General features: G+C 40.6%; 1 protein-coding gene across 8 annotated transcripts in view; it reads left to right on the forward strand.

Annotated features, from left to right (window-relative positions):
* The window catches only part of FHOD3 (formin homology 2 domain containing 3), a 1,290,292-nt gene that overhangs the window by 1,200,117 nt on the left and 69,423 nt on the right, over window positions 1-20,752 (forward strand). For all 8 annotated transcript variants that reach the window (XM_029589835.1, XM_029589836.1, XM_029589837.1 and 5 more), the window contains 2 exons: window positions 7,014-7,133; window positions 9,082-9,243. In XM_029589835.1, coding sequence (XP_029445695.1) covers window positions 7,014-7,133; window positions 9,082-9,243 — 282 coding nt within the window. The remainder of the gene's footprint in view (window positions 1-7,013; window positions 7,134-9,081; window positions 9,244-20,752) is intronic.

The following is a 20,752-nucleotide window of genomic DNA, read 5'->3' on the forward strand; positions in this document are numbered from 1 at the left end:
CAGAAGGTATCATAATGCCTCTGTATTGATTCATGGTGCAACTGTATCTTGACTATTGTGTGCATTTCTGGTCACCCCATCTCAAAAGAGATAGAACTAGAAAAGGTACAGAGAAGGGTGACCAAAATAATAAAGGGGATGAAATGTCTCCCCTATGAGGAAAAGCTGATGAGGTTAAGGCTGTTCAGCCTGGAGTAGAGACAACTGAGAGGAGATATGATAGAGGTCTATAAAATCATGAGTTTGGTGGAACAGGTAAAAAAGTCCATAAACCATGAGATCCATATTAAGATATAGTCTGGATAGCAAAGTTAGCTTGCTAAACTTATCCAGCTAACTTTGAAGAAATATTCAATAGAGCAGCCCCACAATCGTATATAGCCGGCTATCTTAAAGTTAGGTAACTAACTATAGCCGGCTTAGTTTAGGACAGCTCTGTGGCTTGACCAGACTTAGGGCCTCATTTTCTAAAGTATCGCAGGCCTGCGATACTTTAGAAGATGAGGGGCAGGGGGCCGAAACAGGGGGCGGGCCTGCGCTAGCCGGCAGCGATCGCACCGTCGCAGTGTGATCGCTGTCGGTTTCGCACCCAATAGCGCCACCATAGGAGGTGTAGCTATTGGAAGCGAAATAGGCAGCGAAAAGGCACTTACCTTTTCGCTGTCCACGGCGTCGCCGCAGAGTCTGCCCCGGTGACGCCCCGACTCCTCCTCTTCCGGGGCCGACTCCGCCCTGACTCCACCCCCATCCTGGTATCGCACGCAATAAGGGACTTTTCGCGTGCGAAAGGTCCCTTATCTCGTGCGAGCGGCTTGGAAAATGAGGCCCTAAGCCGGCTAAGTTATCGGCTAACTCTGAATATTGGAGATGGCCAGTTAACTTAGCGGGTTAACTTAACTCCTCCCAGTTATAACTCTGGAATGCCCCTAACTTATCTGGCTAAATTCTAGCTGTCTAACTTATTATTGATATGTCACCGATGTAGTTTTTTTCAAACTTTATTATTACCTTAATGTTTTATTTTTACTTTATTTTATCTATTTAAGTTTTATTTTTGATGATCAATTTGTAAACCATTTTGTTCAAACTTTATTTCCTAAGATACTATAAAAAAGTTTTTAAATAAATAAATATTAGGCAGCTGTCATTTATCCGGATAAGGGCCCAAATATTCATTTAGCCACTAACTTCTGAGTCAGCTGGCTAAATGCTTTTAAATATGGACCGCCATGTAGACTTGGGAAAGCCACTGTTTATCCTTGGTTATCCAGCAAGAATGATTGGATCTAATCTTTAAAATCTGCCTGGGTATTTGTGACCTGGATTGTCCACTGTCAGAGCCAGAATGCTGGGCTTGATGGATCTTTGGTCTGACCCAGTATGGTATTACTTATGTTCTTAAGACCAATACAGCTTCACAGATTTGCCAAATAGTTATTATCAGATATAGCATTATAACCAACAGATCATTTACTATCCTTCTGGAAATGCTTGAACAAATAACCTTTGCCCAAAAAAATCCAAAATCTCAAATAGAATGCAACTCCCTAGGCAGTCTGTTCCAGAGGTCAAGATCTGCACAACAAAATGCCCCCTTTCTGATCCTGGATAACCAAACTTCTTAAGGGCCTCATTTTCCAATATCGCATTGGTAACGCATTAGGGGGCGTTTCCAATGCAAATGAGGCTTCTTTCGTGCAGTGGGGAAAAATCGCGTGCGGCGATGTGTTCGCCATTCGCGAAAACATTAGCACAATGCATCATCACAGTGCACGATATTTGTCAGTATCCAAGACAGGGTTATTGCAAGTGAATCATCACGGTCCACAATATTTCCCTAGCTTGTTGTTGCCCAGCTATGTCCATCAAGCTAGGTGGAGAGAACGTTGCCCAAATCTCCTCTTGGAGTGAGTTTCCTCACTCCGACGGCCAGCAAATCTTCACTAGAGACCACTGTTCTTTCCGTACGTCTCATGTGGAATGCGAAAGTGGCCCCCAACCCCCGACGCTCATACCTAATCCCCACCCCGAGTTAGTAGGTGGCCCTCCCATAGTGATTCAAATACCTGTCTAGGGCATAGGCACTACAGCATGATCCCTTTATCTACAGCCAGCCACCACCCCTGCTGCAGCACCCTGTATCTGCTGTAGTCCCCAAATGTGGATCATAATAGCCTCCATTACAATAGTCTAACCAAGAGAATATCAAGGCTTCGACCAAAGTATGGAGGGCAGCTTGGTACAAAAATGCCTACATTGCACACAGCATCAGTTTGCAGCTAGTGATGGGCTACTGTTTAGACCATAGGTGAGGAACTATCCTGAAGGGCTGCAAACCAGTTGGGTTTTCATGATATTCCTAGTGAATGTACGTGAGAAAGATTTGCTTACAATCGAGTCTGTACATACAAATTAATCTCATACATATTCATCAGGAATATCCTGAAAACCTGACCAGTTTGTGGCCCTTAAGTTTCATTAATATATCATATTTTACCCCATTTAACAATCTAAAAAATGTTTACCAGTGCTTGGTGGCTAGAGCTTTATTTGAAAATAACTTTTCCATTCTGTGAATATGGAATAAATCTTTATTGAATAAGGTCCTTAAAAAGTTTTTTCATAGGTATTTCATTACTTCAATGACTTAGGCTAGAATCCTATCTAAAAATTCATGCCTGATAATGGCATTAATTTAATAACATTTAGATTAGCTATCATAAATGTTTTACCTTAATTTCATAAAAGTATAGATAAAGCCATGTCCTTGCTGAGATCTGTCTCTATTATTTTAAAGAAATCCATTTTTTTTCTTTCTGCAATGCAGAGTAAGTTCCCCTGTTGGTTATTCAGAAGACCAGATTCTTTGCAGGTTGTGATGCCTATTATTGGTACCACAAGAACTATCCAAGGATGATGATGTGTGCAGTAGTTGTGTAAAAGTGATATAGTTTTGGGATCTGTCTTTCAAAATAGTGTGATTGGAATAAACTTAATAGAGATATGGTGAAAACTGAGTAGGAATGCTATTTGGTTTTTATTTAATAATTGCTTTTATTCCTTTTAAATAGTTCTGCAGCCCTTTGCATGTTGAATATTAAGTAGTTAGCACTGTCTTCCATTAACCTGGGTGATGCATGTCATGTTTTATGAGCAGAATTGTCTCAATCTAGCATAAAAATTCCAACTTATTTAGGTTATATACATGTACATGCAACACAGCCAAGCACACTATTTGATATCCCTACCTCCTGTCCATTAATTCTGTACCCTGTGCCTCATACAGATACCCTCCACACCTCAAGCCCACAAAATTGAATTTGACACAATTTCTTCTAGGTCAGAGAAGACAGGGAAGGCAATCTACAGGTATATTGCAATGGTGATGAGCTTGACCTTATGGGAGGGGAAGGGCTATTACTTTTGCACAGGTGCCTCCAGCAGGTACATGAGCAGAGCTGATTGCCTTTGTTTAAATAGCCCAGCCATTTTCAACTGTTCATTTCTGGGCTTCTTAATTTGACAGACTTTCCAATCTCGAGCTCTATGCTGTCAGCTTTTGTGCATCACAGCAATGGTTCTCAGCTGAGCGGCACAGACCCCAGTTCCTTTCACAGACCAGTATGAGTGCACTCTTGACCAGCCAAAAGGTAGTACTGATGCACGATGACAAGGACTTCTTTCTGCAGAGGAACTATGAATGTTACCTGTGCATCGTTACCAGCCTTGGCGAGCCAAAAGATCAGGACCCAGGTCCAAGAATTGAATCTGGCTCTCCTGTGCATCATCATGCAGTGCAGCTTCTGGGCCTGTGAACTGATCTGAAAGGTTCGCTTTCTAATGAGGCAAGCTCTCCCTGCCATTGGCCAATATAGGGGATCAGAAAATCCTACACAATCGTCCCAGAATGGAGGGAGAAAATTGCCGTTATCCCTGCACAAAAAAAAAAAAAAAGATAAATGTTGCACATCTCTCAGTGGAAGCTTCAGTAACTGATGTTTACGCTTCCCTTGATCTAATCTACTATGGTTCTTATTTTTGTAACAAATTACTCCTCTAATGTCGTGATGCTGCATCAAGAATTTTTGTAGTCTCACCAGTCAAATGTTGCAGTGTTTACTTTATTTGTTCAAAGTATGAGAAAATAGCTACAAAACTAATGGCCTTGTGATAGCAAAAGAAAACTGTACTAGTTACACATGGCTGGCATTCAATTTACTGATAAACATCACCAAAAGCACTAGGGACCTGATTCATGAACATTTTTTCCCATAGAGACAGAATGGGAGAAATGCTATAGTGGCCCAGCCCCTCTGTATGTGTCTTGAGATTAATGGGTAAAGAAAGGATAAGTTGATTTTGACTCCTGTAGTAATGCCTTTCAACTAGGTAGGCCAACAGGAGCTTAGATACGGTTTTCCAGGTCTATCCATCCATTTTTCTTCTTATTAATAACTCATCTGGGTATGGCAAATATGGTGCAGTGTTGATTACACTTAGATGGTAATTTTCAAACCGGCATGCGGGCACACATTTGTGAGTGTGTGTCAGTCCTGTGCACAGGGACATGGCCAGTTTATAACTTGTGCACGTATATGCACGCATGTAATAAAATAGTCTGGCCGTGTGCACATGTGCACCTAATTTTAAGTGGGTGCGTGCATTGGCACGCAAATCCTGCTTCTACCGATTAAATTGGGGAATTTTAAAAGGAGTGCATGCCTACGCCATTCCCAGTTTACCAGTTCATCCACCAGTTTGCCCAGTTAACCACCTCCCCCCCCTCGTTTGATGACCTACACTCCCCCCCAGTTACCCCAGACCCTTAAAACCCCTCAGAATGGCTCGATCCTTTTATTTTAGAACTTACAGAAGTAAAGTTACGTGGCAGGGAACCTCAGTGCGCTGCGCGCTGGGGCGCCTAAGTATTTACGTGCGCATCTCCTAACCAGGCCCTGAAACACCCACTCCCTGCTCTGATCACACTCCACCCCTTTTTTGAAACTTTTAAGATGTGCACAAGGCAGTATTTACTAGGGATGTGAATCGTGTGCCCGAACGTTTTAACGATCGGGTTCGGCTGGGGGGAGGGGGGAAATCTGATTGTTAGAGATGTGAATTGGGATCGGTTTCGATTCCAATTCACATCACTAATTTTTTTTAGTGAGGCCCGTGCCGATAAAAAAAACCCACCCCGACCCTTTAAAATTACCCCCTTAGCCTCCCCCACTCTCCCGACCCCCCCCCAAAACTTTTTACACATACCTGGTGGTCCAGGGGGGCCGCGGGGAGCGATCTCCCGTTCCCAGGCCATCGGCTGCGCTAAAAAAAAATGGCGCCGATGGCCCTTTGCCCTTACCATGTGACAGGGCAAAGGTAGCGCCGGCGCCATTTTGAATATTGGCAATACGGCCCAAGTGCAGGAGATCGCTCCCGGACCCCCGCTGGACCCCCAGGGACTTTTGGCCAGCTTGGGGGGGCCTCCTGACCCCCTCCTGACCTGGGGGGCCTCCTGACCCCCCCAAGCTGGCCAAAAGTCGCTGGGGGTCCAGCGGGGGTCCGGGAGCGATCTCCTGCACACGGGCCGTATTGCCAATATTCAAAATGGCGCCGGCACTACCTTTGCCCTCACTATGTCATAGGGGCAATATGGCCGGAGTGCAGGAGGTCGCTCCCGGACCCCCGCTGGACTTTTGGCAAGTCTTGTGGGGGTCAGGAGGCCCCCCCAAGCTGGCCAAAAGTCCCTGCGGGGTCCAGCGGGGGTCCGGGAGTGATCTCCTGCACGCGGACCTTATTGCCAATATTCAAAATGGCGCCGGCGCTACCTTTGCCCTGTCACATGGTAAGGGCAAAGGGCCATCAGCGCCATTTTTTTTAGCGCAGTCGATGGCCTGGGAACGGGAGATCGCTCCCCGCGGCCCCCCTGGACCACCAGGTATGTGTAAAAAGTTTGGGGGGGGGGGTCGGGAGAGTGGGGGAGGCTAAGGGGGTAATTTTAAAGGGTCGGGTGGGGGGGGGTTTATCGGGCCATCAGCGCCATTTATATTAGTGGCAGCCAAAATGGCGCCGATGGCCCGAGAGTGGGAGATCATGCCGGGACCCCCCCACTGGACCACCAGGTAATTTAAAACATTTTGGGGGGTTCGGGAGGGTGGAGGATTTGTTTTAAAGAGTCGGGGTGGGTTTAGGGCTTGTTTTGGTGTGCCGGTTTTCCCGCCCTCCCCCGATTTACGATTTTTCATGATAAATCGGGGGAATTTCTATTGTATCGCGACTCTAACGATTTTTGATGATTTAAAAAATATCTGACGATTTTTTTAAATCGTCAAAAAACGATTCACATCCCTAGTATTTACACGCATATCTGGATGCTTTTTAAAATAGGGTCGGCGCATGTAAGCTTGACTTATTCTCCAATCCCCCCATTGATGAGTATGCCGGGTTTTAAAAATTCACCTTTATGTGAGGAGTAGTCAGAACCACAGAAGCTGGTTTTTCATTGAAGGCTTTACTCGGTATCTCAGATTAAGATCTCAGATTAGAAACATATTATTTATAAGAAAGCATTTACTTTGCTTCTCTCAGGTCTATGAAATGTAGTGTAGTTTTATTTAAAAACCCATTGAACTACACGTTAAAGGTTGAGATCTGGCTATTTTTTTTCAGAGCCATATTTTATTTAGAAAAGCAAGGTTTCCATTGGCATAAGCTAGAGGAGGTTGCAGTCAGTATCAATGATTCAGAATTACTGATTTCTCATTGTTACAGTCTTGGACTTGGATATTTCACCTTAGAATGTGGCAGAACGGTTTCCTATACTTGAGGGTCACATTCAGGAATGAGATTTTAAAAAGTAGCTTGAGAGAGTTAATAAACATTCTCAGTGATGCTTGATTTCGGTTGCATCTTACTCATTAATGCATCTATATGTTTATTTACATAAACTAGTATTGGTCTCACCTCCTTGAGTCTCTCAATTCAGAATAATGGGGTATTTTATTTGCTTTCTGCAGGAAGTTGCGGAGCCACTTTTGGACTTGAAAGAAGGAATGGATCAACTGGAGAATAACAAAACCTTGGGATACATCCTATCTACTTTATTAGCCATTGGAAATTTTCTTAATGGAACCAATGTAAGGCATTTCATCACTCTGCAAAACACACATGCGTTTTCATGACATTTTTAATCTGAATGTGCAATATTTCAATATTTCATTCTGAATGATAGTGAAGTCACATCTGTGGCTGTTGCCACCTTTAAACTGGGTATAAACCAGTTTTCATTAGTTACTTTATGATATTGTCTGATTAGTGGAAAAAATTTCGAGAGAGAAGCATCGAAATCTAATATACAATAATCTGATGTCAAGGTTCACTTGTTCTACTTGGCTAATTCTCTTTCATAGCTGATGAATTTTTGGAGGGGTTCAGGCACTGGTTGGATTATCCATGGCGTGGGCAGTTTGGTGGGGCATTCTTTTTCTTAATTGTTATAATTGTGTTACATTTTTAACTTTATGCTTATTAACATTATTCTAAAAGTGATTTTGTTTTATGATATTGTAACACCAGGTATTATTTTATTGTTATCTGCCTTGTACAGGTTTGTGCCTGAAAAGGCAGAATATAAACTTGCAGACTAAATGAAATAAAATCCTATGCAAAGGACACTTTTCAAAGCCATTTACATATGCAAACAGCAGTATATATATGTAAATTGCCCTCCCTCAATACATCTAAAAATGTACCTGCTGGTGTACAACATTGGTCGCATTTAGAAGAAGCATTCCCTGGGCTTATTTAAGTTGCGGAAGAAGAATAGCACATGTAGATTGCATTTTCAAATCTACACACAGGGAAGATAACTTTCAAACCACTGTGTGCAGCAGCATGTACATGTGGATGTGGCCACGCATAGTTCTTTATGGTATTTTAAAATGTGTGCATATTATAAAATATACATATGTATAGCCTACAACATATGTATGTACGTAGGCCAAAGTGTGAATACATGTAATGCAATGAAACCACGTATTTCAATGCATTGAACATGATTATTTTACCAACCTATTTTAAAAATATATGCATGTATATTTTACATGTGAAAATAAAATAGAACTTATTCGCATGTCAGGATTTTCAGTGTATTTTAAATCAGTGTATTTTAAAACGTAGACGCAAGAGTGAAATTACCAGTTTAACCAATTAGTCCACCAGTTTGCCCAGTCTTCCTCCAGGTCTTCAGCCTGAACTCCCCTTAGTTTAACCAGACCTTCCACCCAGTCAGTACTATATAATAAACACGTCTAATATCGCTTATGCCAGGTGTAAAAATACGTGAGTAAATTGGAAAATGTATGCGCATAAGTGACTTTCAAAATATCGACTTACGTGTATAAGTGTTGGCCTTGCCCAGGAAGGCCCTGTTTTTACATGAGTATATTTGTGCATGAACATAAAAATACACGTGAATGATGGACTTTTGTAAACTACAGAATACACAAGTAGAGGGTGCTTAATATGCGTATATGCTCATTTTTACACACGGAATGTTTTAAAAACTCACCTAATTATTTTTAATAGAAAAAATACCCACAGTAAAAGCAAGAGCAACTGTCTGCGGGTATTTTCCCTTTGAATACAGGGACAGAATCTGCAGATAAAAATCTCCCAGCATGGATAGTTTGAAAATTGTCCCCTTTAATAGCTAGTGATGGAAAAACTCTTTAGCATTCAGGCCTCAATATGGATCTTTACATTATTCTAAGTAGTATACCTCCTGGATTTATAGGTCTCTAGATTCTGAAAGATACATTTTTACTTTTCCTCCATGCGTAAAAAAACAAACTGGGGTGTTTATTGAGCTTTTTTTTTTTTTTATAGTATCCTCTGGCTCTATTTGTCACTCTAAATAAAGTAATTTTTATTAGAATGACCACCACATTCCTCACTTTCTTGTTAGCACAGTTTTTGAGAGGTATCCATTTTTTACTCAAGATTGTGCTTCAGTAGCCTGAATGAAAGTGGTCCTTATTTTAATTTTTATTGTAACATATATATAAAATTGTTTTTCTTAACTAGGCCAAAGCTTTTGAATTGAGCTACCTCGAGAAGGTTCCAGAAGTAAAAGACACAGTGCATAAGCAGTCCCTCCTGTACCATGTGTGCACCATGGTGGTGGAAAAATTCCCAGACAGCACAGATCTCTATTCTGAAATCGGGGCCATCACAAGGTCAGCCAAGGTATGTCTGTGAACAACTTAGAAAACTTCCTTCAGATGTGAGATCTCTATCGTTTTCTTCAAGGAGAAATGTTTACTTCAGACAAAGATCCTTTTTTTTTTTTTGTTTGTGTGAGTTTTGTTTTATTTTTGGTTCTTGTAATGCTTGCTGTTATTTGGGATTTCTGTCAAGTCACTGTGGAATGTCTTTATAGAAACTGTATATTGCCATGTAACTTCACTAATTTTGTCTTACTTTCTCAAATGGTTTTCTTGTCTGGAAAATTTGAAAGTCAATTATGATTAAAGTGGTGATGAGACAAGTGTCTCATTGTTCCTCGTTGGGGCATGCCAGTTGTTTCGGTGTTCCCAAGGAGGACTTTGCCTACTGTTTAGCACCATGTCGTAACATCATATCTGTGCTGTAATAGCATTGCCAGCAGTGGTACAACCCAATGCTATACAGCAAACAACTTCAGCAGTAGTCCAGGAATACAGTAAGTCTGCATTTCAGGCTATCCACAATTAATATACATGCCATACAGTTAGTCTAGTAGATTCATTTGTGTATTTTGGTTACTTTGAAAACCAGATCTGTTTGCAGCCCTTAATGATTGGAGTTGAAGAGCACTGTTTCGAACCTTGGTGAAGGTGAAAGTCAATATTTTGGTACTGCTTTGGCAAATGAGTTGAAAACAAACAGCTGTTGCCATCTGGCTGAGTATGCCTGTCTAGTAGATTGTCCTTTACCAGTCTGTAATTATACATAAGATGCACATCTGTGAATTTCTAAAACATTATAAAGCATTCTCATTTATGCTATAATTCATATGCTAATAATATCATCTTTATTCCTGATAAAATTAAAATTCTTGTAATGCTTATGTTGTTAATAAGAGACATCATGGACTCTTGGCATACCTTTTATTGGATCAGCCTAAGAAATATCCAAAGATGATGTTGCACAGGAGCGTTCAAGGCCATATTCTGTAGGTCTGTGATAGGGCACTGCTCACACACCCCATCCTGGCCCATTTCCAGATAGCCAAAACAGCCAAGCAGCCAGGTAAACTTGCAGAAACAATATCCTTTATTCCTTTTTCTGGGTCTGTTACTTCACAGATAACAATGCAGTTCCTTTAAACAGCAGCATTCCGTAGATATACAGCAGGCATTCATATGCAAGCAGATATAAAGCACTCTGCGTCGGCTTGTAACTCCCTTTAAGAGTGGCTCCTGCCATTCTCAGATCTCAAGATTCCCTGCAAAACTATGGCCACCTAGAGTAGTAGCTGTAGGCTTTACCATTGGCTTCCCTCCCTCTGACTTTTCCTTGCATCTCTCTGGATATTCTGCCTTACTTAAAGATTCCTGTTCTTTGCAGGTTCTACCTGGAAGCTCCTTGACCCTCTATTCATCAGCTGCCCCTATCCATTCTTTCCAAGGGGTTTTTCTTTTTGTTCACCCCATACCCTAATTGATTACAGCTGTCTCCATGACTCCTGTCACCTTAGAACTATATCATTCAACAGTCTCCTGGCTGAAGTGACATCACTTCCTCCTTCATTTTCTTCTCTAGCGTGCCCTCTGCTTCCATGGTGGGCTAACTGTACTTTATCCTGGTCTGCTTCCAAATGTGCAGAATCTTGATTCCATCTCAAGGTCCCTTATTCAAATGCACAACATCCTCGCTAGATAATTTTTTTTATATTGCTCCAATTAAAGATATCCCTCAACTGCCAAAGAATCCAGTTTTCAACATGACTGATATGTCTAATGGTATTCTGGACAAAGAAACTTGATCAAAAGAACCTATTTCCAGGATAAATGAGGTGAAGCCTGTTTAATTTCAAAATCTGACATGAAATTCCATAACTGTACTGTACTTTTGAACTATCACAATCACATTTTTTGGTGTTCTACAGAGATTTTCCTTGTAGCAGTTTCTATTATGGTCATAGAAGCTACTATCTTCCACTTTCAAATAAGTATCCACATGTTCTTTATAAAGAGTTAGCCTTTTTCATATGACATTGTTGGAAATGGCAGATTTACTTAATTTTTCAATTTGTAGTTGCACTGTCTAATTACACTTTAATATAGGCTTCTGGCAAGGCATCACAATGTCATACATACTTGTAGAATTGCAAGTTCAGGGAGTGCTACTGCTGGCCATAGACTAGAGTGCATTGACAATACAATTCAGTGAAGCCTTGCGTGTATACCTTGTTGAGCAGTGATACAATTAAGGTTGTGCAAAAATGTCACAGTTTGCATCATTTTCTTCAGACAAAAAAGTTGCAATTCTCAAAAATTGTCATGGCATGAAAGGTCTTAATACAAACTAATTATGCATATAGCTAAAATTCTGCGAAAAGAGTGAAAATTCAATAGCAAACTAGTACAAGCTTCTGTGACTTTTACTAATTAGGAGATTACAGAGACACCACTGAAACACTGATCGGGAATTTTTAGAAATGACTTACTAGATTTCACCTTTGGGGGCCAATGTACTAAAGTGGGGTAAGGCTAACAACTTAATATACTTGCGCATTAGCCTATGTTAATGTTAACAAAGTATTAATCAGGACTAATATTCTAAAATTATTAATGAGCTGTGTTGCATGCAAAGCCACACATTAATATTTAAAATGGATTAATGCAAATCATGTTAGGCAGTGCAGTTTATATTAACCCACTGGTGTAATCACTATAAGTTTTTTAGTTTGCTTTGGGAGCTAAAACAAGTCCTGCCATGGGTTGCTGTGCTCCCCCCTGCCCCCCATGCACATGTTGTGCTCCTCCTGGCAAAAAACTGAGGCCTCCCCATCTCCCACTCCAGGCAAGAATTTGACTCACCCCCACCCTGTCTTCAGGTACTCCTGCCCGGCCTACTTCATCTGAAGTTAGACCATAATGGATGAGAGCAGGAGAAAATTATCTGACCTCTTGCCGTTCTAAGTACCAAAATTCAGAATTATGCCAACTGACTTTACATGGTCTTTTTCCCCTATTCAATCTATATTGAAATTTAGCTATGGCACCACAATTGGCATTGCTATTCTTGTGAAAATTGCTATGGAATCTTCACTATCCACATAATATACATGAACACAGCTCATCCATAGGCAGGTTGACTTCTTATCTATAGGGCCCCCATATACCATGCTGGGGCACTGGTTGAGTTCTGGCTCAGAGGGAAGCATGTTGTTTACTCAGCTACCAACACTGGGGTAGATTTTAAAAAGGAGCGCGCAGGCGTACATGTGCGCGCGCTACCCGGCACACTCACATGTATGCCTGATTTTATAACATGCGCCCCCAGACCGCCCCCGCCCCTCCCCCACCCCTTTTTGCAAGCCCTGGGACGTACGCCTGTCGCCGGGCCTTTTTTAAAATAGGCCGGGCACGCGTAAGGCCGGTTACGCGCGTAAATCCGGAGGATTTATGTGCATGACCCTTTTAAAATCCAGCCCACTGCCTCTAGTAACACATGGTGTCTATCCATGTTTTGATAAGCCCAGGTTTAATTAGCTTCTGAGCTAAGACATTATGATATATCTGCAGGCCATCAATTATACAAAGCCATCAGGGCAGACCAGTAATTCTTTAACACAGTCTCAAAATGACCACACGTTATTCTCAGTGACTACTGAAAAAACTATCACAAATTTTTGTCATCCCTTATTCTCTCACTAGGTAATGCCTGAGTGTCTGCTATGAATTAGTGTTATCAGCGACACTACCTAACAACAGTACTATAATTAGTGACGGTAATCGTAGAGCAAACTCAAGCATAAAATTCTCAAACTACAGGACCAAGGACAATTCCTATCACCCACAATGCATGTGTGTGAGTGCCTAGAAGTACTTTCATATCAGTCAAGGTGCAGTGGTCATTCCCACTAATGTGCTATACAATAGTAAAGCGGTGATACTTGATAATGTCATATTTCTTATTTTACGAATGATTGTCCTTGCCATGGCCTAGAGCTGTTCAGTTTTGATTTCGCCAGTTTCAGTGCATTTTTGAATCTGCATGGCAAAATGGATCACAAAGCTAGCACACTTTATAATGTTTTCCATTATCTTCCTTTTAAATTCTCTTTGTCTTCTCTTGGCATTATGACATTGGCATTAGAGACAGTGAGCTACCACCCAGCCTGAACTTAGTATGCTACTCTAGTGTACCTAGGTAGGCACACATAAACAATATCTTGCAGTGGATGGGAGGGGGGGCCTGCGATTTTATTGTTTCTTTTCCTTCGTAGATCATGTTTCTATATCAACTTATAATTATTTTTTCTTTCAACATCTTGTTTGACTGCACTAAATCTTTTGCAGCTTGGCTATTACACTAAAGAGTTTTGTAAGATATTTTATTATGGCTTGCTGTCATTTTTTTATTTCTCACATGCTGCAAGATGGCCTTTGTCTTGTATTAAAATGCACATATACTTTATCTGCAAAGGAGTCAATTAACAGCTGTGAATAAAGTACAACAGCCCAGGAGTGTGTCTACAGTTAGACCGGACCGGAGTGAAGATATCTTGTTGTAATCAACAGGTATTATCATTCGTTCGGCATGTTATATGCATTGATAGGAGCAAGATGCAGATCCTCTGTGATCTAGTCTCCAAGACATTTTACGGAGAAGGCGAGGGGGAGATGTGCACACATGTGAATGTTCTGTTTTACAGTTCTGCTGAGCTGCTGCCTTCTCATAGTGAGAGGCTCCCTAGAGATACCAGCGCTGCTCAGCTGGAATAAAAGGAAGTGGAACTGATGCAAGCTTTTATTGTTCTTGGGTCAAACCACTCCACACCAGGGAGAGAAATAGAGCTGTCAGTTATCCAGAGGAGATCTGAAAGTCATTAAGAGGCACATTAACTCACTTCTTGCATAGTTTACTCTTATTCTGTGGTCTGTTTCTGAAAGCTTGTGTTCAAAGCTTTGTATTGTACTGTAGACTGGGGAAATAAGTCATTCTGTTACATTGTTTTTTCACTTGCTATCTTGCTGTGACAAGTAGATGATGTTTTTTGTCTGTGTGTGTGCGTGCGCTAATTAGTAACTACCATAAACTACTTGTTAAATGTGACATTTGTATCCCAGATAACAATTAAAAGAATTGGATATAAATGTTTTTTTTACCATCATCATTATGATATAATGCATAGTATTCTGGAGCTCTGTACAGTAAGAAGATAACTTTGAAACATGTGCTCGAAAATCTACTCCTGTATCATATAACCTGCACATATATGATATATGCAGGTTACAAAATAAGTGTAAATGCACCCTGCAATATGCATGCCCATTTAAAAAAAAAAGGCATGAATATATATTGCACTTATCTGGATGAGTGTGGAATAAGTCTTAAAATGCCACTTATCTGGCTAAGTCGGATAGCCGTACAAGTCTAAAAAGCTGTACTTATCCAGCTAAGTCAGATAGTAGGATAAGTAGTGCTTTTTAGACTTCTCCAGGTGAGTAGTGACTTTGCTGCTTTGCAGCCAAATAAGTCAGAACCATTTTCAAGATTTAGCCAGATAAATTAGAATTTATCCAAATAAGTATTATTATGACTAACATTTAAAACTGCATGGAGATTTTCCCTGCATAATTAACACACATTTACTCCCTGTAAGTCAGCTTGTACACATGTAAGTCTGGAGATTTTTTAACTTGCACACAGCGCTGAAATTACCAGTTTTATCAATTAGTCTACTAGTTTGCCCAGTTCATCTGCAAGCCATAGAGATGCTCTAGACTCTTCAGACTTAACGACTCCCATGTCACCCAGAACCTCCCCACCTAGTCAATATTTCACTTTTAAGACGTGTGCTATTACTTACTCCAAATATAGAGCAGGTGTAAATGTACGCTGTATTAAACTTTTTAGTTTTATTTTATTTTATACTATAGATGATATTGGTTTATGTATGTGTTTTTTATGACATCGCCTCAGGCCTTGCTGGAGACATTTAATAAATTCCAATAAACATAGAGATAAACATGGGTAAATTGCTTATAAAATAGCAACTTACTTGTGTAAATCTTGTCCCTGTTCTGGAATGCCCCTGGCCCACCCCTTTCTTATACGCACAAATTTACTCATGCGCCCTTACTTCCAAGTGTAGTTTAAGATTTATAAAAGATATTTATTTATTTATTTATTTATGTATGTAATACTTTTCTATACCAGCATTCGTGGTTACATCAAACCAGTTTACATCCGAACTAAAGGTGGAAAATACATAAAACAGGTACTAGGGATGGGACAACGGAGAAAAGGCTGATAGGTAGCAAAAACAGAAGCAACCAATAATATAATAACAAGCAATAATATAATAACAAGCATCAATAAACACAAACTAATTACATAGATACAGGTCAATGTCAAGATGCAGCATACATGATTATATGCTATTTACACACATATGTGCTGATTTTTACTTGCTCAACTCTTTCAGAATTCACCTTTAAGTGAGAGCTATGGTATGTTTGAGGATGTGGATAACAGGAGACATTTCTACCCCACTATTGCACCAATTTTAATGATCAGATATACAATTCCAGCGGTGCACCTTCTTTAGATATAGAAGCAGGGATAGCAGGTGGCAAAATGTATTTGCATCATTTTTCAATCCAGGACTAGGCATTTAGCCTGGTCCACCTTAAGACGACCACAAGGGAATCCTGGTTTCAGGGCATTTCCCCTGGGGAGAGGGATGAGACGCCAGGGCCCAAAGGGTAAGCGAGGCCTCAGATGAGAGGAGAAAAAAGCTAGAACTTTGCTGAAACTACATAACTGTAAAGTACTGCATTTCTGTTGCCAGCACTGCTGAGGTAAGCAGGTTTTTGGTTGTTTAATTTGTCTGTAAATAATGAAATCTGTAGAAGAATAGCTGGAGTCCAGCCTACTCTGGCAAAGTAAGGACTGCTCACGCTGTGTTATAGCTTGTAATTAGAAGCAATGAGATTGATATCATAAAGAGTTTATCCACATTACTTTTAAGTTAGCCAGACAAACCCTGAGATTTAAAATTCCTGCTCCTCTCATAGGCAGAATAAGTCATTACTCAGCTAAAATTTAGCCAGATAATTTAACCAGCGGCATAATAAGGGGTATTCCAGGGCCATGGCTAAAATTTATCTGGCCAATGCAGTATTTAGATAAAATTAGTCGGGTAAGTCTGGTCAGAGAGGCCTAGTTGTTAAAGCAGCAGCTGGGAAGCTAGGGATCAAATCCCATTGACATTCCTTGTGACTTTGGATAAGTCACTTGAACTTCTATTGCCTCAGGTACAAACTGTGGTTGTAAGCCCTCTTGGATTAGGGGAACACCTAGTGTTCCTAAATGCAGCTCATCTTGAGCTATCAATGAATAGGCCTGAGCTAAATCTAAATAAATAATAAATACAATTAAGTATAGCCGGATATCGATATCCAGGTAAAGTTATCTGAGAAGATTCAGTGACAGATTTACCTGGATAAATCTCACTAAATATCCCAGGTAATTTTATCTGGTTAAATTTTTCTTACTGGATAACTGAATATTGACCGCAGTGTTTTCAGATATAGTTATCAAGCCCATATCAGGTTGTGATCAAAGAGCTTGAACAATCAGCACTAGCAGCAGACTTTGGTGGCCTCTATAACAAAAGTTGCGGGATTTTAAAAGGGGCGCATGCCCACTCCGGTCCTGGTTTACTAGTTCATCCACCAGTTCACCTAGTTAATAGCTAGGTCCTCCAATCCCCCTGGTTTGATATCCTACACTTCCCCCAGATCTTTAAACCCCTCAGAAATGGCTCAGTGCTTTTATTTTATGATAAAATACCTATATCTCTACCCCACAACATACACACGTATGTGGGCTTAGGCACAAATTCATGCAATGCACTGAAAGAATATCTATCAATGCATTGAACGCACGTACTTTTCCTGCCTACTTTAAAAATATACGCGCATATATTTTACAAACAAAAATAAAGTAGGACTTACTCTCATATATTGGGATTTATATGCGTAAGTCGGTGTATTTTAACACATGTGCGAGATAAGGAAATTATCAATTTTACTAATTAGTTCACCAGTTCACCCAGTCCTTCTCCAGGTCATCGAGACCTGGAGAATTCCCCCCATTTCATCCAGAATGGGGAGAATTCCCCCCATTTCCCCCATTTTCCCCCCATTTCATCCAGATCTCCCACCAAGTCAATAGTACATAATAAAACTGTTTAATACCACTTATGCCAGAAAATTAGCAGGTGGAAAATTATGCAAGTAAGTTGGCAAATCTACATGCACAAGTCTCTTTTAAAATAGCAACTTACAAGTGTAAATGTGGGCCCCATCCCAGAATACCTCTGGACTTCCCCTTTGTTACGGGCGTTTTTCACTTTCACGTGCTCAAAAGTGAAAATATGCACATATTTTCAACTTTTATAAAATACAGAATGTCTGAGTAGATGCTACTTATGCGCATATATGCTACGTATTATGTATGTAATGTTTTGAAAATTCATCCCAATGTGTTTGTTTTAATCATTAACTTCTTTTTTTACCTGAGGAATCTTGTTCTGGTTGGCTCAATAGGCTGCCAGTTCATTTTATCTCATTAATTTTTCTGAGATTAAAGAGACATTTCAGTGTGGCCACCTGGAAAGCAAGTTTATTTGAAATGTACAGCCTTCCCCTTTACTCTTCCTTGGGTGTATAGAACTAAAATATAGAACGTCATGATTGGATCCATTTGTTTTCTGTATAGTCCTCTAATCTTTTTCCTTCTCCTGAATGATATTGCACTGGAGTAAACAGTTCACTAAAAAATGTATGGGGGGCTGGAGAACCAACAGCAACATTTGTCTGGGCAATCTCCAAGCCCCAAATCATTCAGAAAATAGATTTTTATAGAAAAGCTTTCTTCCTTTGTGTGTTTATATAGAAACATAGAAATGAAATGACGGCAGAAAAGGACCAAATGGTTCATCCAATCTGCCCAGCAAGTTTATGGTAGTAACTACTGGCCATACAATCCACCTTTATAATTATCAGTTTCCCAGCTTGTTGGTTGCCATTTGAGTCTAATTCCCTGTTACCTTTTGCCATTGAAGCAGAGAGCAATGTTGGAGTTGCATCAACAGCATTAAGGCTTATTGGTTAAGGGTAGTAACCTAACCGCTATATCAGCAAGTTACTCCCATGCTTATTTGTTTTCCCAGACTGTGCAATTCAATGTATAGAAACATAGAAACTGGCAATCTGCAGTTTAATAAATGACCCCCTTAATCTGTGACAGAATTTAAGTAATCCTGGAACAGATACAGAGGGCAGCAGTAAGAAGAGAGATGAAATGAGGTTGAGTAAAAGAAACAGGGAGTGTGGATACTAGTTTGGACAGGAGAACACGTATGCTTATCTTCCCAGAACAGTAGCAGGCTATCTAGGGGAGACAACAAAGTCATGGATAAAGAGTGATATTCTGCAGGCAGTCAAGTTTGTACAACTAACAGCTGAGATATATCTGTAGCACATTAGGAGGTGGTGACATCAAGGAAGGGCTATAGTTTTAGCAGTATAGGCAAGGACAACCAGTCAGACTGGGTGAGCCAGCTGTTCATCTGCCAACATCTGCTTTATTAGTATGACCAATCTGATTGTTCAATCCAGGCTGTTCCAATAAATGAAGTTCCAGTGTGCAACTGATATGCAGTCAGGTGATAGCTCCCATCAATTGAGAACAGTGATTGTTGTGCATGGAGCTGGCATGGAGCTCTGCATTTGGTACCCTCCCCCGCCCCCACTGTGCTATTTAAAGGAACCTAATCTGTTTGCTCTTTGAAAGTGGAATAGACTCATCTGTTACTTTATCGGGTTGCGAAACTCCCCTTGGCTGTGACCCCGAACTGGAAGGAAAGAATTTCATGTTTCACATCAAAACGCTTCCTTGTAATAATGTGGAAATGAACTGTCCAACCAAAATGATAAACAACTCAAAGTGGCTTGTGATCTGCCATGGAAAATGTCTTTCCTTGGGCAGGAGAAAGGGGGATGGTTGTTTTCCTAACTTTCTACTATCCATTGCACCTCTCTCCAATTTGCAGTAATCTACAGTATCACCATTTATAAAACTAAGATAAAGCAGTTTTTTTATTTTAGAAATATATAGTAAATGCACCACTTTTAAGATTTAAAAATAAGGAGAAAAATATGAAGGTTTTACCTATAGCTTTTCATTTTATAGATACAGGGGTCTTTCTATCACATTGAATTAGTGCATGCTGCATGTGAAATCAGTATTAATGTTCTAGCATTAGCAATAACACAATATTTTATGATAATGGAGTAATGAGATGCAAAACTGTGCATACTACTTCATCTATGACTAGGGGTAAACTGTACATGCATTAAATAGCGTAAATGTTAATACAGAGAACACCAACAATTTAACCACACCTCAATGTTTGCATTGATGCCTCTTTTAATGCTCCTTTTAATTAGCTTGCTGATTAGTTTGTGCTGATTTAAGCAGGCTGTTGAAAATTGGGCTCCACATGAACAATTTAGTGTAGATCAGCAGAGTTAGGGCAACAAGTAAGAACTGTGCTACCATTATACAAAGTATTAAATATTCAAGTTCAAGCTTCCAAACTAACTAGGTCCTTTGGCTTAGCTACCATTTGTAGGATGTCATATAGTCAGCAAGCCATATCTGAAGTGAGACTGTTTTTTGCATGCCAGCTCTGGGCTGGTTAATTCACCAGATTAATTTCAAACTTTTGTGACCTCCAGGAGAAAAGCGGTCAGATTAATTACCACCGGGTGATACGGTGACTTCTTGTAGAACATTGTGCAGTGTGCCAGGTTAAATTGTCAGTGAATGTGCCTCAGCTGCAGACTGCTCCATTGGCTAAGCACAATGGGGTCAAATTGCTAAATGGCAAGCTAAAATATTACTACTAATTTGCTACATTAAGTATGGCCAATGTGTCCCCATTTTAGCACTTGAAAATTCACATGACCCCAAAGGGCGACCAAAACAAATTAGCAAGGGTACAGTCCCCCCTCCAATAATTATCTCACTCTCACCCTCCCGATAACTCCCTCTCTCATCCTCCATCCTCTACAATCAATCCTCTCTCTCAACTTCCACACCGTCCAGAGGACCTTCTCTTTTGACCTCTGCTATTCCTGCTGGTTCCTTCTTACATCCCCCAGCTCCTCTCACCTCCCCAGGACATCCCCTCTTCCTTACTCCTCCAACCCTTTTTTCATCCCCACAGCTGATCCTGTCTGACCCCCAAGCCTTTCTGAAATACCAGCTTGATCCTCTGTCATCCCCTCCCTCTCACCCCATCCCTTCCTAAATCTCATCCCCCATCCACTCTCACTGTCCAGCCTCACTTCCTCCCCTCCAACTCTTCTCTCACATTTCTCCCAGCTGATCCCCTTTCATCCCCCAGTTGATCTACTATCATTTCCCCTCCCTCATTCTCCACAGTCAATCCTTCTTCAGCTAATCA

Source organism: Rhinatrema bivittatum, chromosome 2, assembly GCF_901001135.1.
Source record: "Rhinatrema bivittatum chromosome 2, aRhiBiv1.1, whole genome shotgun sequence".
Lineage (NCBI taxonomy): Eukaryota > Metazoa > Chordata > Amphibia > Gymnophiona > Rhinatrematidae > Rhinatrema > Rhinatrema bivittatum.